We start from the raw sequence: 22,794 nt of genomic DNA on the forward strand, positions 1-22,794 counted from the left end.
TGGTTTCTGAATTTCTAATTTCAAGAGATATTTTCTTTAATAGCTAGAGGTGCAAAAATATTAAACAGAATATTTGTGCTACATAGGTTTAGGTATTTTACCTAGAAGGGAAACTGTCTTTAGGGTGTTTTGTATTTGATGCTGAGAGGTTGGCCTGTGCCAGAGAAATTGCTGAAGGACCTTCAGAGCCTCAGAGTCCCCTGCCTAAGGAACCCTAAGGATCCTTGCTGATCAGAGGGGTCAGCAGATCATCTGAGCAATGTGAGCTTCCATCAGCTCACCCTAACAGACTGCAGCATGAAAATCCACTCCACCAGTGCATTGCCTACTCTCTTTTTTTAAAAATTCCAAATAGATCTATTTACAGGGCTTTTAAAGCTTTTAAATGAAAAACAGTGGAAGTCTTGGAAATAAATGGAATTTTTTGACTCTTCAGTTATGGACACAGTTGTTAAAAAAAGTAGTTTCAATAATTTTCTAGTAATTTTCAAGCCCCTAATTTTTCAAGGAGCTCCTCTTTGAACTACATTTATGCACCCTTGTAGCCATCACACCAGTCTGTCCTTCCAGATGGAAAATCAGTTCATCACAAGAGTACTACCAGCTCAGTGCCCCTTCCCATAGCTGTGGTTATCGTTTGTGAAACCTCACAAAGCACCACAATCAATGTTCCTTTGGGTATGCATGTCAGGTAAGACAAAGCTCTATTTCACAGTATAGATATGCTAGATATGCACAGTCCCTCATATTTCTATGCAGCCAGTTCTACTCAGCTGCAAATATTACTTCAGCTGTGCTCTTTTGTGTGATGATTTTTAAATATTGGGATGTAAGAACTCAAAACTCCATTCCTGTACTATTGGAGAATGTACACCACAGCATTTTCATGAAATGGGGAACACAAAGAACTTCCATCCTTGTAATCCTCAGCTATAAGTAGAAAAATATACAAAAAGATACATATCACTAAACAAAGTGTATCATTACAAATCTTTGTCAGAGAAATGTAAAACCAGTTTTACAAGATTAGTTTTTCCTAGCAACACCTTCATTAATAAACTGGGCAATTCTGTTATGAAAAAGATAAAATTTTTGCAGAGGACTATGAAATTACATTTCTTTAAATGCTTGAACTGTTTTTGAATTTAACAAAATTAAAGTTTTCTGCATCACTTAGTTATATCCCTTTCACAGAAAATACAATTTCATCATATTCCAAAACAGAAAGTTAGCTAAACTGCTAGTAAATAATAATTAAGTACCATAATCAATAAACTGCTAATAAATCATCATTAAGTATCTGTGTAAATATATGGACTACACCAAAAATACACTACTACACCAAAATTAATTTTGATATTTACAAACATTCTGGTCAGTACCTTGGTGTTGTTCAAATCAAGAAAAATAATACCAACAGACACAACACACTACATCTGTAATACATGCAGACATGCACACAAATAGTAATCACCTGAGTCCTTTTCCACGGTCGCTAAATAAAAAAAAATAGGGAAAGAAAAACATCATTACAGAAATAAAACTCATATAATTAGAGAAGAATAAATACCACATAAAGAGTTAACAGCTTCTTTAAATCTTGAATACATCACACTAGTGATGGGTTTTTTCATGTGAGAGAGAAGTGATGCATGTTTCTGTGTAATATATTTGCATTTATTAGCTTTATATAGCCTTTATTTCAAGCTTGGGCACTGAGCTTGCATCTGTATTGTGCCTGGGCATTTAGAAATGCATATGATATTAAAAGAATAAAAGAAAGTAAGAATATGACAATATTATTTGTATCAGAACCTTTGTATCTCTACTTTTTTAGGTATTTGCTATTGGCCTATAGCTGATGTTATCTTGTAATATTTACATTTTGACTGACTAATATGATGTTGTTCACTAAAGAAACAGTCAAAGGACAAAAATCTCCACATTTGAGAACATCAGTAATATAAAGATAAGGACTCCATGCTTTCTGTATGCAATTTGAGGAGTGAGTATTTAAAGCAGACACTACAGTAACTGCTTCCAAAAGAAGAATGTGACTTCAGTGCACAGATACAATAATGCTCCTATAAACTTAAAGAAGCAGAATGAAATCTATTGCTGGAAAATGTCCCATTTATATTGGTACAAAAGTAGGATGTTTGTAATGATCAGAGAATCAAAAGATACCAATATAAGTTTCATTGCTACTGAAATCTGGTCCATTGAATTTTCTGATGTTACAATGCTGGAGTCCTTCACTTCCAACAGTACTTTATTCTCAGAAAAGTACTTCACCTATTTCTCTTTATATATGCAATGATGTGTTGTGCTTTGAGTTTGCACCTACATGGGTGTAAAACTACTTAATAAATCTAGTTGTGTTCCAATCAAAAGGCAACAAATCCAAAAAATGAATTGGATTGGAAAAGAATTGTGCACTCCACTAACTTTCAACAGGTAAGTGTAAACAAGTCAAAATATGGGAGTCAGCTTCATGTGCTGTTCCATCTTACACAGTGTTAACAGTGTGAATATCCTAAAGTGCAAACTTTGCTACTCCAGGGGAAGTCCCACAGTTCTCTAGGATATAGTATAAAGTCTTGGGAAAAGATGCATTTACATCTCCACAAAAAGCTTTCCAATCCATTTCATTTTCAGTGTGTTCAAGTATCTTTTGCAAGCTTTTGCCATATTATAAAAATGCTTCTATTTTTATACTCAGGTTTGATACGACTCAAATACTGAACATTAAAAATATAAAGTATAAAAAATAAAAACTAAGGAAAACATATTTTTTTCCTTTTCAATTTCCAGAATAGATATAATATTCATCCTTTTTCTCTTTAACACAACATGATATCATAATTAATTATGATAAACTGGTTACTAGGATGGTTTCATGTTGTTACTTCCATGATATAATACTGGTTGCTATAGTGATGAGATGGATCTTTTGTTAATCACTTGTGAGATAGGTTAACTCATGTTTTTCAGAGAATTTGAGCAGAGATAAAATATAGGAAAAAAGTTGGCTTTATAATACTGCTAAATATATGAAGCTTCTTCAATTTGCCCCTAAGCTAGCTCTGTTTCTTCTGGTGTATTGCTAGAAATGCATGCTTTTAAAATAATTAATATGCATAAAATTTGTATTTTTAAAGAACAGAATTAATCCTTCAATATTTTCCTGAGATTGACTCTAGCTCCAAGAATCCAGCGTATACAGATTTCTGTTCTTGAATAAATTTAGGCAGGAATATTTCTAGTTTTTGTACTTTATGGAGAATAAAAGTCTGTCTTGACAAAGCATTTGATGATTACAACTTCCTTTTTGTTCTACCTTAGGTTTACAAATAGTAAAATGACATTGTGCATCCTGGTCATTTTTTTAAGCAAAATTTTAGTTAATTTCATTATATATTTTATAGAACATACCAAACTTTCAGAAAAAACTCCTGATTGCCTTTAAACCTAGTATTTTGTCCCCTTAATTTGTTCAATCAGGATGTAATTAAGATGTTAATATTCAGATTATTATACTACATCTGGTAACACAGCAGCAAAAATAAATATCATTTATATATTTGTCTGCCTTATAAATGTTTCAGAAAAGAATCTATACACAGTTTTCAAATTTCAAGGCAGTGACACTGCTGTTAAGGAAAGAATTTCCTGTCAGTAGTTTAGTCACTAGAAATAGCTAGAGAAATTAAAAACAACCCATAAACAACCTCTTAAATTTATGAAAAACTCAAAAGTAAGAACAAAGGGCAGCTTAAATTAGGAAGTCCTAGTCTTTTATTCAAACAGGGTCCCAGGAGGCATATTAAAGCAATGAATAGGAAAAAGATCCACAGTTCACCAGCTGAGATTTTAATGAGACATTTCCCCTTGCTGTGGAAGGGATTTGTTCTGGAAAGGGAAAAGGCTGCTCAAGGAATATGCAGTTAATAGGCATTGTTGGCTTTTACAGCCACTTCAGCAGTTGATTGCTGTACTAACCTTCTATTTTGGCATATTCTGTAAGTCGAGTGTAATTGATCAAGGCAGCCTTCTCCAGACATTTTCTAACCACTTTCTTCACCTCTTCTGCCGGTATGGGAGTGGCAATATCTTTCATTAAAACCTGTGTCAGAGACAATTATACCACCTCATTACAATTATTACCCAAACCCCACAGGAAAAGGATAAAAGTACCCTAAGTTACTACAGATCTGACAGTGATTTAAGGCAGAAGTCTAAAAGGAACTATTTCAGCTGATGGAGCTGGATCTTCATTTTTGAATGTTTCTGTTCAGCCCTGACTTGACTGTCTGTATGGCATTTATCCCTGATGTTTGGTATCTTCCAGCATTCCAGTCAGTGACTGGATGATGTTTGGGTGACATTAAGACCAGTAGAACAAGAGCATTCCATGGATGGGCTGGATCAGGGTTACCACTAAAGATGTGATTGTGGAAATTGGTTTGGTTCTCACCCGTGGAAAAGCTTCCACCATTGCAGAACCATGGACTCTTCAACAAGGTAAAGTTATTCAAATTCAACAAGTCCTTGCTGTGAAAAAAAATGCTGTCTATATAGTGGGCAGGGAAAACACCGAACTTCCAGCAAAATATTTTATTATGCACAAGTAGAAGAACAGTCCATAGGAATGTTTTCAAAATGTGTGAGCTGTTACCTCACCTTTTGCAAGTGAGGTAAACCACAGAATCCATACCTCTTTGTAGGAATGTAGCATAATATACTCTGGACTACTGTATTAAAAATAAAACACTGTTGATAGCTAACTTGCATTTTTACTTTAATTCTGAATTTCATTAACTTTCAACAGGTAAAAAAAACTTAATATATTTTTATCACATTTTCATGTAAATAATAAAATTTCAGACAACCCACAGTCTTAAAAAAATACTTCTTAAGTGGATCTCTGGACAAGCTATACCCTTCTATACCTAAAAGTTACTGTTAAAAGGAGAAAGCAAGAGATACAGTCTGAGGAAGGAGGTAGTAGAAAAGAAAACATTTCACCAGTAGAGAAGCTATTAGAAGACATTGTTGCGAAATAGACTTTTAGAATATCTGCACACAAATATGACTTCTCTATCTGTGCTTACTTGCTTTTTCAAATTAATAACTTCTGGGTTATCAATAAACGGATTTACCTTTTTTTCTTGGTCTGTTTTTTTTTTTTTTTTTTTTTTTTAATTATTCAAAGACGGGGAAAATAAAATGGTTCTAACCCATTCTACATCCACAAAGGTAGGAAGCACATTTGTTCCCAGTCAAGACTGACAGTGGTGCTGCTTGAGCACCATTTAAAGCAGCATTGCCATTTGTAACAGCAGGAATGGGGAGAGGAAACAGATTTTTCAAAAAGCAAAGGAGCCTAGACAGCACCTACAATCACTGAGATGGCAAGTGATATAAAAACACATCCACCTAGACTCCCTGTGTGTTTTCTGAACATGGCAGAGTTTTTCCAAGAGAGAATCTCTATCCATGCTGTGTTCTGCACTGTAGAATAACTATTTGCCAGGGCCAAACCTCTCTGATTTTGGCAAAGCAACACAGCCTGGGACCCAAGATTTTTTTGAATTCATACCTTCATCAGACTCCTGCTGACACAATTCCTTTCGAATCTCTGCTGGAATTTAAAGTCCTTTTTCCACAGAGATGACTGAGATGCTTTTATCATTACGAGGTATTCTCCTTTCCAGTCAATACAAGAGGATTTGCTGGGAAGGAGTTTACATTTATAGTTGCCCATGTCAGATTTGTTGTGTATAGCTTTTGCTTCTTAAATTGACTCGGATTTTATTGATTCAGCACTTATGAAATATTACTTGAATTATGAGAAGGTTTTTAATATTACATATGACTGTAGACCATATTAGCAGTATAGAAGGCATAAACAGCAGGAAAGGGGGGCTGTAGAATAATGGTGCACTACTTTAGAGGTAGTGGCTGAATAAGTGTTAAATAAAAAAGGAACAGAGTCCCTGACTACAATTCAGTGGCTTGAACTGAAAGTCTAGTAAATAAGTCCTGCAGAAAACAGCTGTTTGTCTCTGTGGAAGATAATTAGAGAAAAACAAAACAACCATCATTCCAATAAACAGTTAAAACCAATAGTATAATACCTGACACATGAATGTGCTTTCAGCAACCTGAACGCAAAAGAAAAATGCAAGCTCAGCAGTCATGCAGAGCTGAAAGAAAACTTACCCTTTCAAGTAATGATAGTGTGGCTTTTAAAGCTCCTTCAGGACGTCCAAAAGGGAAACAGTATCTTAAAAAGTAAAAGTAAAAATAAAAAAAAGAAAAAAAAAGGAGAAAAAAAGAGAGAGGAACATAAAATTATCAGAATTATTAAAGCTGCCTTATGAATTTACTTTAAGATGTACCTGCATACAACTTGCTTTATGTTAGCAGAAGACTCCCATACCCAAGTACTAATAAAAGCAGAAAGCCTCCTCACTAGTCTACCATGGAGTACACACATATCACAGCAGTATCAGCCTACCAGTATTTTAGACCTAAGTACAGAAAAAACCCTAAAAGGCAGAAAGAATCCCTTCCAAATTATCAACTGTGAAGGATATTTAAAGGTCTCTGATGAGTTTAATTGTTATCTTCCTGGAAAGAGGTATTAGTTCTCATGTAGCCATGACTACTACTGGACCTGTAAAGCAGCAGTCTGTATAAAGTATTTTATTTTAAAATTGGATTAAGACAAGGATAAAATGTCAGATATTTTAATTTCTAGAGATATAAATGCTGGCAGATATTCAATATTTTTCTATTATATTAAAAATACCTTGGAAAAGCATTTCTCTTAAATTTTATCAGCTACAACTTAAACCATACCCACTCCTACTTTTATGTAAATTAAAAAGCGATTGCATCCATAGCTTTATTTTTTATTTTTGTCTGCTGAATGATGTGACACAGCAGTTCAATAAGAATACAATTCTCAGGCAACCTCTCTTAATCCTGTATATAAAGCCTTACTGGGATATCCCCAATTGGAAAAAGGATTTTTTACTTTGCTGAGATTATTTTTTTCTTATTATTACTCACTGAGAATGGTAGCTTCCTATTTTAATGTTTTCCAATAGTCAAATCTTTTTTAATGATAAAAGGATTCCGACCAGTGAAATTTAGATCTACATTTTGGTCAGCCAAAATAAAGCCTTATAAATTAGGTCAAAACATGATTTCCTGCAGCGAGAACTCCAGTATTTGCTTTTATTTCTGTAAAGACTCCAGAGATAAAATTCACACTGCCAGGCAAGAGGTCAAAGTCCAAGACCTTCATGATGGTTTTCTCAGAAATATTATCTCTTCCACATTTGATGTCTGAGAGGCTGGCAGAGATCTGAAGTCTCAGTGGGTAGACAAGGTGACAGAGAGGAAAGGTGTAAGTACCTTAAGAACTACTTTAGATGACAGCCACTAGCACAGGATGGGCTGTCTGCATCTTAATCATAATGGAACCAGGCTGATGGCAGTGAAAACGAAAATTAAAAAGGCCATAGGGGAGTATTAAAACTGGAAGCTGCAGGTCAGCTGGCAGGCAAAGGAGAGCTGTCTTTTTCAGATGGGTGTGACCTAGTCACTTAGGTGGACACAGCAAACCTTCAGAGCTGCTCTGAAAAGGCAGGAAGAGACATGCACTCCTCAGTTAAACTGTCCATCGCAGCTGACCAGTGCACACAACACTAAGCAATGGAGAGAGGGTAAAGCTTAGAAAAGTGTCAACATATTGCAAAGAAAAAAAAAAGTGCTGCTTATGATCCTTGAAAGTCTGTACCACTGATCCCCTAGTTATAATGAACAGTGTGATCACAAAATGTTAAGTGAAATTAGAGGAGCTGCAAATTCAAGATTTCAATTTAGGCATATACACTTGACTGATATCTCATTAGGACAAGGTATACTGACAGCGTGTTGTGACACAAGTTTGAATTGCTTCCTTGAACAGCTAATTTAAAACCCACAAAAAAGATGTTATTCTGGATTCGGCTCAAATGTGAAGAGGACATAGCTTAAGAGGTGAAGTAGAAGAGGTGCTCTGCAGTAATAAACATAAGACAATACAATTTAATAATGTAGTAAAAGAGAACAGGCAAAAAAAAAATTCAGCACATGTACCTTTAGTACATGGATATACAATTTCAATATTGGGATCTATGAAAAAAATTAAGAACTTGGAAAACAAAAGCAAAAACTTTAAAGTTACAATTTTTAAAAAGCAAGAAATCTACAAGTAGCCTGAGGTAAAATTCAAAAGAGGAAGCAAATGCATGCCACAATTAAGAAATTAAAGTGGTAACAAACAATCAGACACCCTCTCTGTGATTTGTGAGGAAGAGAAAGAGGTTACCATAGAGAATCTGGCATTGAAAAATGATGAAACATCTGAACATGGAGGGCATGAAAGTCTCAGAAATAATCTAGGAAATATAACAAATAAACAGCATGGATGCCCAAACTGACAGTACAAAGGACAGTGGAAGCAAGAAACCAGCCTGGAGATGGTGGGACTACCTGGTGACAAGGAATACAGGGCATTCAAGGACGGTAAGGCCAAGGTAGAGAAATCCTGGGCATACTCTGCATAAATCCTTACTGTTGCATGTATTTTTCCAAATATTCTGCAATTCTCAGTTATCATAACAATTTTGAAGGACTGAAATATGGAGCTGTTTTAATACCATGTTTTCCCAAGAAAGTAATCTGACAGCCAAGGTTATTCTCTGTTAATCAACAGTGGTGATCCTTACACATCTTGAGTCTAGGTTTTATTTGAAATATTACTACCAATGCTTTGTCAGAATGTCTTACATTTTTATAAATTTGGATTCTATGGCACTATCTCTTTTCTTTCTTCCACTATTATGCCAGTATTCTTGTTTAAATTTTTAAAATTTTATTTCTAATGTTTGTTCAGAGTAAGAAACAGTAATTACTCCTCACCTGGCAGAGCACAGTTTGTCTGTATTGGTGAAATAAGATTTTAAGGCATCTGAAAGATGAAATCATTAATGTTTGAACGACACATTTAATTGCTCTCAAGGAGGAATTTCTAATGCTGTTTAAATTTGCTCAAAATCCACCAAGACTGAGGCAGAAATATTCTATGGTCTCTGTTGCAGCCCAAGCTCATCAACATAACTTCAATGTGTAGGTTAGCAGACATGATGGGGATTTTTATTTGTTCCAACTCAAAAGATCATTTAGACTTTATTATACATTTTGTAATTAGTCTCATGCATGTGAAGGCCTGAAGGTAGGGAGCACTCTGTATAATTTCTCTCACAAGAGCCCTTTATTCCTGTAAAAGAGAGGAAAGAGGAAAGGAAAGACCATTGTTTTTCCCCAAAAGGAACACTCTCCAAGGAGAACCCTAGCTCTCTTTAGTTTAATATGGATATGAAGTCCCAAGTGAAGGCTATTATGTCCTCTACGCTCAAAAAAATCCCCAATGACCTATGATGACACTGAATACCAGATATTTACCTCATGAAATCAGAGAGGCATTCAACAAACTCATAGTCAACCCTGACAAATCAAAGTTCTGTTTCACACAGAACAACTTAAAATGTGGAACTGGCTGTTATGACGTGATACAGAGACAAAAAATTCTATAAATACAGTCTAAAAGGATTAGATTGACAGAATAGTGGCAGATAGGTTAGTGTGACAAAGTAAAGGGTTTGGTGTTCTACCTGCAATTTTTATTTACTGTTTCATAGACTATCAATTGCTACAAAATAGCAGCAAATCCCATGTTTCCTCTGTTTCTTGTTCTCCTTCTCCAAACACCTTCTGCTGGTCCTTAATATGACAAAGTCTTTAGTGAGCATGATGACCCTTAACTTAATAAAGATATATCCTAACATAATAAAGTATCTCATGAAACCAAGAAAATTACATTAGATATCAAGAAAAGTTTCAGCTGCCATCTATCAAAGATGTTCTCTACTCATATGATTTAACTGATCCATAGTAATCCAGAAATAGTTATGGCACAGCCACTTTCCTTCAGATAATTTTCTTGGTTAGAGTTATACAAAGCTTGAACTTTAAAAAAATCAACAAAATCAATATTATTCTATATTTATGGTCTATATTCTTGCATAATCTTTTCTATCATATCTATCAACTTAGATATTACGCAAAAAACATTCAAGTACAACCACTTATGTGAATGGATTATTTCATATTTAAACTATTCCTCTGCAAGCAGACCATTTTATTTTCACTCCACTCCTTCAAGACAAAATTAAACACCATGAGAAAATTCTTTTAGAAAAAATGTAGCATTCATTGAATGAATTATACACTCACCTGAAATGGCTTATTTGGTTTTCTAAAAGGGAGGAAAGTCTATCCTTAATTTCCTCAAACCGTTCCTTCTCTTCCACAGATACCGTTCCAATTCCATCTGGCCTGTAATATTAAATATTTAATAATCATTGATATCTCTTCATGTTGATTTGTCTTTGGACAATGATCTTTATTTCTAAAGCTTTCATTTAGCATGAGCATTGTCTTTCTCGTCTCAAAGGATGAACAGTTACTTGTGAATGCAGTTAAAGAACAGGCTGCAATTGGACAAAGAATTTAACTTCTGAGCTGAACTTTTGAATTCAAATCCTAAGTTTCTGCATCATCTCAATATGAACACAAATTAGCATATAATTCTCCCAAATCCTTTCAAAAGACAGTATCTTTATTCAAGAAAATTAGTACTATTGTCACAGTAGAGAAGCCTAGTCAAATACTGTTAAATTTCATCTCCTTGAATCTTCTGTTTATTTTCCTACAGGCATAATACGGCTAAAAGTGATTTAAAAGTAAAGGTGGAAGGGAAACTACAGTGAAAAAAGCCACAGCAGGCAACACCTAGGAATCCTGCATGGTGAGGATAGAGTTTGATTCCCCATCCTATATGGACAAACATTATCATGTAGTCAAGATTTCCATATAGGTGCAGTAATAAAGATGTAACTAAAAAGTCTTGAAAAAACAAAAGTACTGGCATTTTTTGAACATCAAATTTAACTGTCAACAGTTAAAAATAAGCTTATATTTAGTATGTTAAACACACACTTGGTCCAGTCTTAGCCTAAAGGTGATTTTATATTAAAATTATGACAAAAGTAAAAAAAAAAAAATTAAATACACAGTTCCCAATTAATTAGTAATTTCACGATTATAAGCCCCACGATTATAAGCCGCACATTACAATACAGAGTGTGATAAAAGGTATCTGTTCTATCACCATCTGTTGAGGGTGGGGGAAGTGATCCTTATCTCAACGGCAGATATTCTGCTAATGGGCCATCCATTGAAACCAGGCAGGGCATTGTTCTTTATCTTTTCACAACCCATCCTTCCTCCAGCCAGTCATTTTCTGCTAAGAGCCCATTGAGCCCCACTGTGTGACTGATAAAATTACTGCATCCCATTGGAAGTTGTTCCAGCCAGGGGGAAGAGCCCAACATTTCTTACCAAAATAAAAACAGAGGTTTTGGGACACTAAGGGAGCCCCTTTCTCCACTGGACTCCAGAGGAAAACTGGATTTCTCCACATCACCACTGGACCTCCGGAGGAAAACTGCACCTTGCACAGGAGCACTGCTCCAACTGAGCCACATCTGTCACTGCAGGAGGATGCAGCCACCATTTAATGGGACTGCTACCAACACCCTGCCTGACGGGGTGTCAGGTTGTACTCTGACTTTATCAGGGTTTGGAGTTTGTTTCTTTGTAGTACTGTATTTCTATTTTAATTTCCCTAGAAAAGAACTGTTCTTCCTAATTCCCATATTTTTGCCTGAGAGTCCCTTGATTTCAAAATTATAATAATTTGGAGGGAGGGGGTTTACATTCTCCATTTCAAAGAGAAGTTCCTGCCTTTCTCAGCAGACACCTGTCCTCCAAACTAAAACAGCAACTTTTCATTCTTTATCCATGTATAAGCCACACCTGATTATAAGCCACACTTTGGGTTCGGACCAAAATTTTAGTCAAAATGGTGCGGCTTATAATCGTGAAATTACTACTTATTTTTGCCATGCAGTCACAACTTCCACACATAGAGCATACTTTAAAAAGAAGTATCTGAAATGTTCTTGTTACTTTCTTAACTTGCAAGGTAAGAAATCAGCCACTGGCTCTCATTTGAGTTTCTGAACCTGACACTATGTGTGGATCTGCTCTGTATCTTCTTCAGAGCATCCAAAACTATCTCAGTGTTTCTAGAACTGAGAAAATTGTAGTAAAGTGACATAAAGAAAGACAATATTATTTCTTGGAACATTCAGAATGTTCCAAGAATCATTCTAGGATTCTATGAGCATCTTTTTCCTGAATTGTTACTTTAACTTTCTGCACTATACTTTAATCTAGGAGGGATAAGTTGCTACCTGGTCATGACATAAACAATTCTCTCACCGTTTAAATCACTTATATTTGTGACCTGTCAAGTCAAGGTGGAAAGAATGCCTGATTTCCTTAAATTATTGTGAAGACAACAATAAAAATCAGGTATGGTGGGGATGGAAATAGTCAGGCACATCAATACACCATTGAATAAATTTGATGTGAAAGAGCAAAAAGCTTATCTTCTCTCTTTTGATGGATGCCAGGATACTTTACTCAGCCTTCTGACAAATGGAATGAGCTCAATTTAAGTAAATTACACTGTCTGATTCCATTGTCAGGAGAGATTGCGCTCTGGACTGATAAAGTAAACAGTTCTGTCATATTAAGCCTTGCTGAGGCACGTCATATATGTGTCAGGAAAGACCTAGGGGTCCAGATAACAGTGAGTGAAAAAGGTGAGCCAGTAGGATGTCATATCTGTCATCCTGCACTAGGGCTAGCATCACTACGTACCAGCGACCTGTCACTTCATTGAGTTTGTTGTCATAAGGAACCTTGTTGACAACAACTAAAATCTTCAGAACTCCTAAATGTATATTTGCATAGAAACAGATGTCCCAGAAGAAGGAGTACACAAAAAGGTGTTGGAAAAGCACCACCTACAGCACTGCAAACCTCATCTCTTGAAAATAGGCTTTTAGAAAATATCACAAAGTGTAAATCACAATTTTGGTTCTTGTTGCAAACTTTATTGCAACAAAAATATAAAAATGCATTTTTGCAACACAATTCTGAGACATACCATGCTGATGATAAATTTTCTACTTTAGGGAATATATACCTAACACTGATTAGAAAAGAATCCATGGGAAAAAAGGAATCTGTTTCTGAGATAAGCCGAAATATTAAAAATAGATAAATACTTCAAAATTCCCACTCATTTAATCTTCTGGATTTTTTTTCTTTATTTATTTTGAAGACTGAATAAAATAAATAATACTGTTATGATCTGTTTTTTTTTTTTTTTTATTTAAGTGTTACTGTGCCTGCAAGGAAAATTAGACTCATGCAGTCATTTAGTTTTCAAAGGTTTAGGTAATCCATAAATTATGTAAGAACTATTTTGCAACAACAAATGTCTCTTTCCTACTGAGTCAGATGTTATGGACTTCATTTTTTTCAATTCTAAACCAGTACTATGTTTTGATATTGGACCCTGGGACCTCTCTTATGAGAACTCAGCCAAGAAAAGTGATGGACTGTCTTAAGAAGAGGTTTCATTTTAACATCATCCTCTCAAGAAGGTAATGGAGAGTGAATTTTCCTTTCCTCCACAATCTTTTTCCTCCTTATTGTTCACAACATTTTTTAGAATTAGAGAATGAGGTGAAACAGTGAACACTCAAAACCTGAGTAGCCTTCTCTCTCTCACATATTAGTTTACCATTTTTTGAGAACTCTGTCAATTGGATTTGGATTGGCTTGTCTTATCTGCTTAGATCACAGTCTAACTGGCACAGATGTAATGTTGTCTCTGGTCACAAGTCAAATTGTTTAATTCACTCAGACTTAAATATCAGAAGAGATTTGAAATAAATACCTCAGGAACTAGAGCTAGTAAATTCAAGTGGAAAATTGCTATTTAACCATAAACCACTCAAATAATGAACAGTAAAATAATGAGAAGTAAAGGTTGACCAGAATTTTAAAACTTATTTTTACTGCAAAAATACTGCAAGATTGTTGTCCTGACAGTAGTTACTCTAGAGAAGCTGACTGATTAGGCAGTGGATTTCGGTTTTCCTATTGCAATGGACTCTTTTTCCTCGCTTGATATAATCCTTTGATGTTTGGAGCATCATCTAGAATTATTTTGATCTCTAGAGGTCTTAAAACCTGTAATAATTTGCAGAGGTCACTTGATGAATTGTAGGATTAAGATTATTGTGAAGACCTACAGCACTCAAAATAAAACTGCATCCCAGTTCCAAGGGGAATTAGACATGGACACTGGGTTGACTGTGGATTGCTTCCAGTCCTCAACTTTGGAAACAGCTTCTCCTAGTGGCCTCTTGGAGAGTGAATTGCTACCTTAGGGAAGGCTGCTTTGTTAAGACAGCCTTGGAAACACTAAATGAACATGCCTGACTTTTTTCCTCTGGCACATCATTGATACTGGTGCTTTTTTGCATCTTTGCATATTTTAAAAATTTTAAAAGTATTTTCAATGTACTTTACTCATTAAAAACATGGACCATCACTTGTGTGTGTCATGAAAATGAAGTGCGAGGCGAGTAATGCACAGATTGATATCCTAACAGACACACAGGTATGAGCAGTAAGGCTGACCAAAAAGAACTTGCCATCTTGTCATAGAAAGATAAGAACTTATTATGAAAAACAAAATAAAAGAAAAGAGACTTCAGCTAAGGTCCTTAAGGCATTTTTATAATAAACTACATTTCAAGGACATAGAAAAATCAAAAAACTTAAAAGGCATCCTTTCTTCTAGAAAGAAATTTGCTTTGGAAGACTTCAGTGCTTTCTAAAAGCACTTGATTTTTATATGCAGCAGGATGTACAATCAAATTAAAGAACAGTGAAAAGTTTCAAATCAGCAAGATAAAAGTTTTCTTGTTTCGTGGAAAATCATAGATTAAAATTTTTATAATTTAATGTAGAATTTTTGTTATCTGTTCACAAGACTCAATATTCAAGAAATGAAACATCCAAATTTTCCTTTAAAGTGCAACTGTATTAAGGCTTTTGCAGAGTCCATGGTTTATATTATATAAATATAATAATGATGATTTCCACTATCAGATTATAAAACAGAAAGAGCAGAGAGAGAGAGTTTTTATCACAGAAAATGAAGACAGTGCATTACCCCATGACATTCAAACATAGCTTTAACCAGCATGAACTTGAAGACTGAGCATTTTGTTGTTTATATTAACTATTCTTCAAATATTCAGACATAAAACGTGCACAATAGAGCCTTCTGCTGTATGCAGTTCTGAGAGAGCTCTGACATCTGCTTGTAGGTCATGTCCTTTCTTCCCAACTGAATGAAAAAGACCAATTCTGAAGGTAAGTAAAACAAATTAAGATCATAAATCAGCTTGATTTTAATAATTTTTAATGTTTTATTTTAGGTAGGTTTCATTAATGCCCTTCTACTGAGAAGCAAATAGTGTATTAATATAATATAATTTTACCCAAAGTAAAAGGCAGTAAGTAGTTGAACTTAATAATGAAATACTGTGTAATGTTTAGGGATGGTAAGAGTATGTAATATCATTCCTTCACTGCCTAAGGTGGCAAGTATAACCTTAAACAAGCAGAACTTTTTTATGGTAATTCTTAGTAATGTGTGAATTATGTTTAATTTTTTATTGAAATTTTCTCTTGAAATTTTCTCTGAGGCTTTTCAGCTGCTGATTTGTTTAGAGACATTGAAAAATGTGCCACTGTTAATAACATAGTGAGGACACATTTTGTTAAAACTTTATTATGGCAAGGAACACTTTTCAACACAGGACATCAGCCTTTCTTTAAAAGTCAACATGACTTCAGTTGTCAACTGCAACAAGGTGAAGTGTTTTGCTTCCAGCTTTGAATATGAGAGAACCCCACTGAAAACTCTTTTTTCCAGATACTTACAAGAATAATATATAGAAAACTATACCACTAATTGAATGACATACCTTAAAAAATAAATATCAAGTAAACCAGTTAATCCAAACATAACTAGAGAGGTCTCCCATCAGAGGCTTGGGGTTGTGATGCTCATAGGCAAATCACTTAGAAAGGAGAATACAGATTAAATTAAAGGTTTACCTTCCTCTGTGCTCCATATACCTTGATCAGCTTCCAAAAAGAAGGATACACTGGATGATGAAAGATGTTTGACACAGGGCCTAGTGAAAAATTTCTATTCTCAGCATTGCCCAACAAGCCTCAGAAAAAGGGAAGATCATATTCACTTGGAAGGAGAGGGATAGTTTTTTATATTGAGAGAATACTGCTTCTCATTTAGCAGCACAAACTAACATAGCATATCAATCCTGAAAGGTCAGTTTCTCAGTTTCTCATTCCATTGTTCTGGGCAAACAGTAGCTGATAAAAAAATGACTTCTGAATAAAGCCATGGTTTTAAGTATGAGAAATACACTCTCACCATTTATATGGTAGATGAGTCATAAAAGAATGAGACAAACTACAAAAACAATAGACTCTTGCTACATCTCTAAACACTGCATCAAATGTGAGAGACTAGAAGACTGGTGTTACACACTTCCCTAAAGATCCACACTGTAAGGGAACTCAGGCTCCTTCTTCCAGCTGTTGGACAGCCTTGGAACAGATCTAAGATTAAAGCAGAAGGGCCAATTGCCAATAAAACCTAGTAAAAGTAGACCTTGCACCTGCTCTAGTTACAACACAGACAGAACACGTAGGATTGAGAGTGAATAAGAAACACAACAGAAAGAGGAAGCATTTTCAAGTCCTTAAAGTCAAAATATTCCACAAAATTCTGTTAGCAATATTTTTTTGGGAAAACCATCTAAGAAAAAGTCTATATGATATTCAAATATTTTATATATAAAATTGTGCATGTGAAAACATAACATGCCTCAGATTAACTGGAGAAAATGTTTCATGTCAGATGGTGACCACGTGCAGATAAATGGTGAAACTATGGACTAAAGTTCTGGAATTTTATTTTGAGTCCTATTATATATTGCTTATGAAAGATACAAAATGAAAGAAAAATCATCAAGATATAGACAACCTTACTTTAAAGTTAAGTTAGTCAGAGAAGAAAATGCCTATTCAGAAGTTCCAGAAAAAAAATCTGAAGAGTTAGAGCAATGTAATGGTACTAATTTCTTTATTTTTATGAAGTTCCTTGACCCAGATTTAAAAGGGATGATTTCTCTGAACATTCTTTTATGACTTGACACAAAGTGTAAAATCACAATAAACATTTCTTACCACAAAACATTGAAAAATGAAAATAAATACATAAATGCAATGCACTCTCCAAAGTTTCCATTGTTTCACTTTTCTTTAAGGTATCTCCTCCAAGTATAACCAAAGCAAGAAGCCTATTGGAGAGTCTACATTGCCAAATGATGGCAAGGAGCTAAAAGTAGCTCTATATTGGGAAAGGCTATTACAGAGATAGAAAATGAATTTTTTGTGCTGGTGTATTATTATGAAGTAAAATATTATAAAGAAGACTTCTATGCTGGAACCCTTCTTTGTTCATAGCAAAATAATTCTTAATTTTCAGCACAGTATGTTTTAAAAATGAAAGCAACTAAAAAAACCTCTCATGGAACAAATGAGAAAAACAGACAGCTGTAAGTTGCCAGGATCACCTGGCAACCTGAATTACCTGTAGGTATGTGAAAGTTCTCATTGACAACTGACATTCTTCTGGGGAATGGGAGATCAGAATCAAAATGGGAGGCTAAAAATCAGAAAAAGTCTCCAAGGAGCTAAGGGAAATACAGGCCAGTAAATATTACATACATTCCTGAAAATTGGAAGGAACTATAATATAAGGATATTTAAGGATAAAAGTAAGGAAATATGGCTAAGGATAAAAGTAAGGAAATATGGCTTTGAAGCCATAAGACAGAGAAATCTTACCTTCTGAAGTTCTCTAAAAGGACTAAAAACAGGTGGATGAGTGTGACCTAACTCATATGAAATACCTGGATTTCTGAAGCTCTTTTGACAGAGTCCCTAATCAAAGGCTTTAAAGGCAATTAAACAGTGTCTGAGTAAAAGTTCCTATATTTACGTTTAAAATTAGAGAGGTGAGTACCTGCTGTGAAGGTATGTCATCAGTAGAGCTCTGCAGAGATCTGTGCTGAGACTTGTGCTATTTTACAGTATTTATAAATGACCAGGCAAACAGCTGAGAACTGAGGTGATAGAAGTTGTAATTTTAATGACAGTTATGTGGCATAGTGTGGAATTCCAGAAAGACCCCATGAAATCAGGTAGAAATACAACAGAAAACAATGAGAAACATAGATAAATGTAAGGAAAACACAGTTATTATTCAGAATGGAGATCCTGGTTTTATGATGGATAATTCAATGAAATTCCCTGTTCAGTGGCAGTCAAAGGAGCAAATCAACACTGGGAAACACCAGAAAAGGATAAGGAATTATCAGAAAACTGCTGTCCAATGAAATCATTGCATTGTTCACTTCCAATTCTTGAATCTCAAATAGCAAAGAGACAGAACAGCATTTTTCTTTTTTCTCCTTCACCTCTCCAATAGCAGCAGAGCATGAAATGAGATGTGCAGGAGTCAAGTTCAAAGCAATAGTTCTTCAAGCAAGAGGAGGCTGAGTTGTGGAACCTGCTGTCAGAGGTGTTGAGGGTGAAAGGGGCTTACAGTGGTTCAGGGGTGCAGTGGACAAGTACCTGAAATAAAGACTTACTCCAGTTACCAAACAGGGCATATTCTGAGCTGCAAAGAGCTGGGAGTCAGAAAGAGGAAATATTGCACATGCTTGAGCTTCTTTTACTCCAAGCAGGTGAATGCTGGAGACAGATGACTGACTGGCTTAGAAGAACCCTGACTCAACATGACTGTTCTCCTATGGAAACACACGTGCTGAAGCTTTTACAATAAAGACAAAAAAACCCAAACCCAACCTATTCATCTTCAGTTCAGCTGATTTTTGTAGCATTACTTTCACATTCACATCTCATATCTGAACTTCCATTTCATCATATATCTTTCTGAATAAAGAAAGGTATAGCAAGGGAATATGCTTGAATTTTGAATTTTTCAATTCAGTCCATAACTCAGCAGGTGGAAAGAAGTCACTTCACACTTCGTGTGATACCCACCAGCATTCATTTCAGACAAGAAGGACTGAATAGAAGTCACAGCATGAAAAGCCGACAAGAGTGAACATGATGGGGAAGAAAACAATAGCTCCCACCTGGACTGTTTAGACTGAAATGTCATCATTCAGGAATGTCCTATAGTTCCCTGTTCTGCCCATTTACCTTCACCAGCAATAAGTTTATGCTTAAGTGCAGAGCAAAAAGTTTATTTGTGAACTAACTATACTGTTACTATAGGGAACTGTATAGAATATTTCATATGAATGACCATGTAATACTTCAAAAGAAAATCATTGTGATGAGAAGCCAAAGGAGATAGCACAGTAAATCCACATAGCACCAGAAGTACAGACAATGAAAAATTATTTTATTTACAGAAGAAAAGAAAATAGTTGACTCAAAACCAATACATTTGTTTTAGCAGCACAGCTATTGTTTTTACTGAAATATTTTCCTTGTTGGCTATTTAGGAAGAGAGTATCTTAAGACTGTCATCTACAAAAGCAGAAATATCTTTTCTACATAAGCAGTTGGATAGCCCAGTTGTAATGGACTAACAAACGGAAAAGGAAAAGAAGAGATAAGCTTTGAATTTCTCAGTCTAGGACTCAGCACATTGTTCTTGACTCTGAGTAAACATTCCTGTTCCCAAACCAACAACACTGGCATAAGACACACAAAGTACAGGTATGCCTGATAAATCTAGCAGAAGTTGCTGTCTATATCTTCACCTCAGGAAAGAAAAAAAAGAAGCTGGGGGCTGTTCTCTAGTCCTGACATCAGGAGACAAGGTCTGCTGCATACAGCCTACACTGGAGCTCAGTTCAGGTCTCTTCTGTGCTCCCAATGCCCCTGAAGCTCTATGACAACAGAACTGCTACACGTTTATTCCAGATGTCTTGAAATAAACCCATGGTACTGCGTTAAAGTCTGCAAGATGACAGCCTGCAGCATGAAACATGTTTCAAGTCCTAGGGTGCAGCAAAACAGCACAGGAGACACCTGAAGGTTCAAAAACACATTGGAAGAATTTTGAAAACATATGAAGGGTGAAAAGAGCCAAAGTTGATTCAGAATTACTCCTCACCAGAAATGCAGGTGAGACACTTGTATCTGATTGTTTGACTGATGTCATTAGATTACCTGTTATTTTAAAATTCATACATAAAAGAAATGGACAATATGAACTACAGATGCAGCTGCATTTCCACATGCTCCTCCACCACCTGACTTCAAGATCAATTTTGATGATCTTTCTCAGGCTAGGGGAGGGTCTAAGATCCCCCTGTGAAGCAAAGGTGACATATCAATTAAATACATCATGGCCAGAGTATAAAGCCCTTTGTTCTGTGGTCTTTCTGATTCCCAGCCTGACTTACAAAACAAAAATGTGTAACGCCAGGGACCAGCCTAGAACTTTGGCCTGTCGTGCATTGTCTGTGAAAGTCTCTTTTACCTTTTACTATTTCTTAGTGCTGTGGTAAATGAATGAGTGGGTATATTATGTGCCTGTATATCTGTGTCTGTCATTCTGAGTGAGTGTGTCTGCCTCTGTCCTTGACTTACTTTTTTTCTTTCTTCGTGTTTCTTTTTTCTTCCTTTTTACAATATCTCAGTTCTAGTCAGACCCTCTCTGTTCAACACTTCTTTTATTCCTAAAACACTCATAATGCTATTCAGAGAATATCTGTACTGTAGGAATAGACAGAATACAGAGTGCTTACCACTGTGTAAATGATGTGCTCCCTGAGATATTTTCATGCACTGCGTGCATGGCTGTCCTTCACTCAAATTATGAAATAAAAAGAAATGTATCTACCTTTCTTTGAATTCTTGAAATAAGTTTGAGCAATTATCACATATGTTTGTCTTCTTAGGTTGAAACCAATAATAAAAAGGCGAGAACAAAGACTTAGACTCAATAGGAAATACGAATGTGTCAGGTTCTTGAGGAACTGATGAAGAAGCATGCTTTTACAGAGAATAGGTTACCATATAAAAGCCAGAAATCTCCTAACTTACTGGTATGAATGTTAAGATTCTTGACAGCATTTCAAGCACATTCAAAAACATTTCAATTTTGGATATTATTATCACGTATTATATATTGTTAGCCGACCACTATGAAATCACTCAGGTCACAAATTCCCAGCTCCAGATGAGGCTTTGTCTGAGCCAGGGAGGGAAACAATATCCTTCCTAAGGATTACCTCTTCTTCTCTGGCTCGAGGACAAGTAAAACAGCCTCTGTGGCTGACTGGTAGCAAAGCAACACAAGCATATATCTTGGGCAGAACATCTCTCTTCCAATCCTGATCAAGTTTGGGGATTTACTGAGAGTAATTTATTTTTGGGACTGTGATGTTTTCCCCTAGTGGCAGGATTGGATCAGTTGGGAGGATCTATTGGGCTTCTCCTTACTATTTTTGAACTGGTTAAACATATTCCATATGGCAATCTACAACTCCAGTGCACAAAATAGGAATAAATGCATGTTCCCCTAAAATTTGATTGACTGACTGCCTCACTTCTCACTCAGATACAAGGAAGATGGGGGGCAAGTTTATTGAATTGCCACTGTGCCAGTGAGAGACCAGAGCACATGCTCTGATGTGAGGCTGAGGCTTGCTTAGCCTGGAGAACAGGAGGTGGACAGAATGACAGCCCTCTGGGGGTACTGGGTGGTAGACAAGAGGCAACAGATATGTGTGTAGTTACACTGAAATTAGGCAGGTTCAAATGGGGTAAAGTCCTGACTGGAAAAAGCCCTGAGCAACCTGGTCTGACCTTGTAACTGACCCTGCTTCATGCAGGGGGTTTGCCCAGAGATCTCCTGTCATCCTTCCTGACCTGAGCTATCCTATGATCTGATCTGCAATAGTTGCTCTCCAACAGCAGAGCTTGTCCTCTCACAGTCTGGAATGACATAGATGAAGCAGTGCTTCTTCTAAAGAATGTGTAAAAATAGCAAAGTAACAACTCAATTTTTTTCTAAGTCTTTCACTTGCAAGTGGAATGAAGATATCATCCCAAGACAAACACTGTGGCCAAAAGCTCCTGAAGCAGTATACCTGTCTAGTGGAAAGAATTTCAGAAGGGTCCTAGCTCTTCCTGTCTGGGGGTTAACACCTAATTCCCAATACATGTTATTTCTCTTTGTGATAGCACAGACAGAAGAACTCAGTGTAGTATGATTAGTTGCCAAGTTACAGACTGCAGAAAAAAGAGTCAGAGTTTCTCTTAAACTGCAAAATTGTTCAAAATGTTGGAAACACCATTTAGTACCACAACATAAACTCAGACCACTCTTTTCACAGGATGAGTTCCTTTTATCTTGAAAACACATTTCATTAAGAAAATACATGCTAAAAGATTTTTTTAAACAATAATCTGTATGGAACCTCTGAAGAAACTTTCATGAACTTATTTCTGTTGTGTGCATTTCCTTAATTGGTGAATGCAAGCACCTATAAACACTTTTATTCAGACTAAGCATTTAAATACTATGGGTTTAAA

At 35.7% G+C, this 22,794-nt stretch overlaps 1 protein-coding gene across 8 annotated transcripts in view; it reads right to left on the minus strand.

Moving 5' to 3' along the window:
• The window catches only part of CADPS2 (calcium dependent secretion activator 2), a 292,254-nt gene that overhangs the window by 67,884 nt on the left and 201,576 nt on the right, over nt 1-22,794 (minus strand). For all 8 annotated transcript variants that reach the window (XM_033057248.2, XM_033057245.2, XM_033057247.2 and 5 more), the window contains 4 exons: nt 10,354-10,455; nt 6,226-6,289; nt 4,003-4,126; nt 1,475-1,495 (listed from right to left, as the gene is read on the minus strand). In XM_033057248.2, the coding sequence (XP_032913139.1) occupies nt 1,475-1,495; nt 4,003-4,126; nt 6,226-6,289; nt 10,354-10,455 (311 nt within the window). The remainder of the gene's footprint in view (nt 1-1,474; nt 1,496-4,002; nt 4,127-6,225; nt 6,290-10,353; nt 10,456-22,794) is intronic.

Source organism: Catharus ustulatus, chromosome 4, assembly GCF_009819885.2.
Source record: "Catharus ustulatus isolate bCatUst1 chromosome 4, bCatUst1.pri.v2, whole genome shotgun sequence".
Lineage (NCBI taxonomy): Eukaryota > Metazoa > Chordata > Aves > Passeriformes > Turdidae > Catharus > Catharus ustulatus.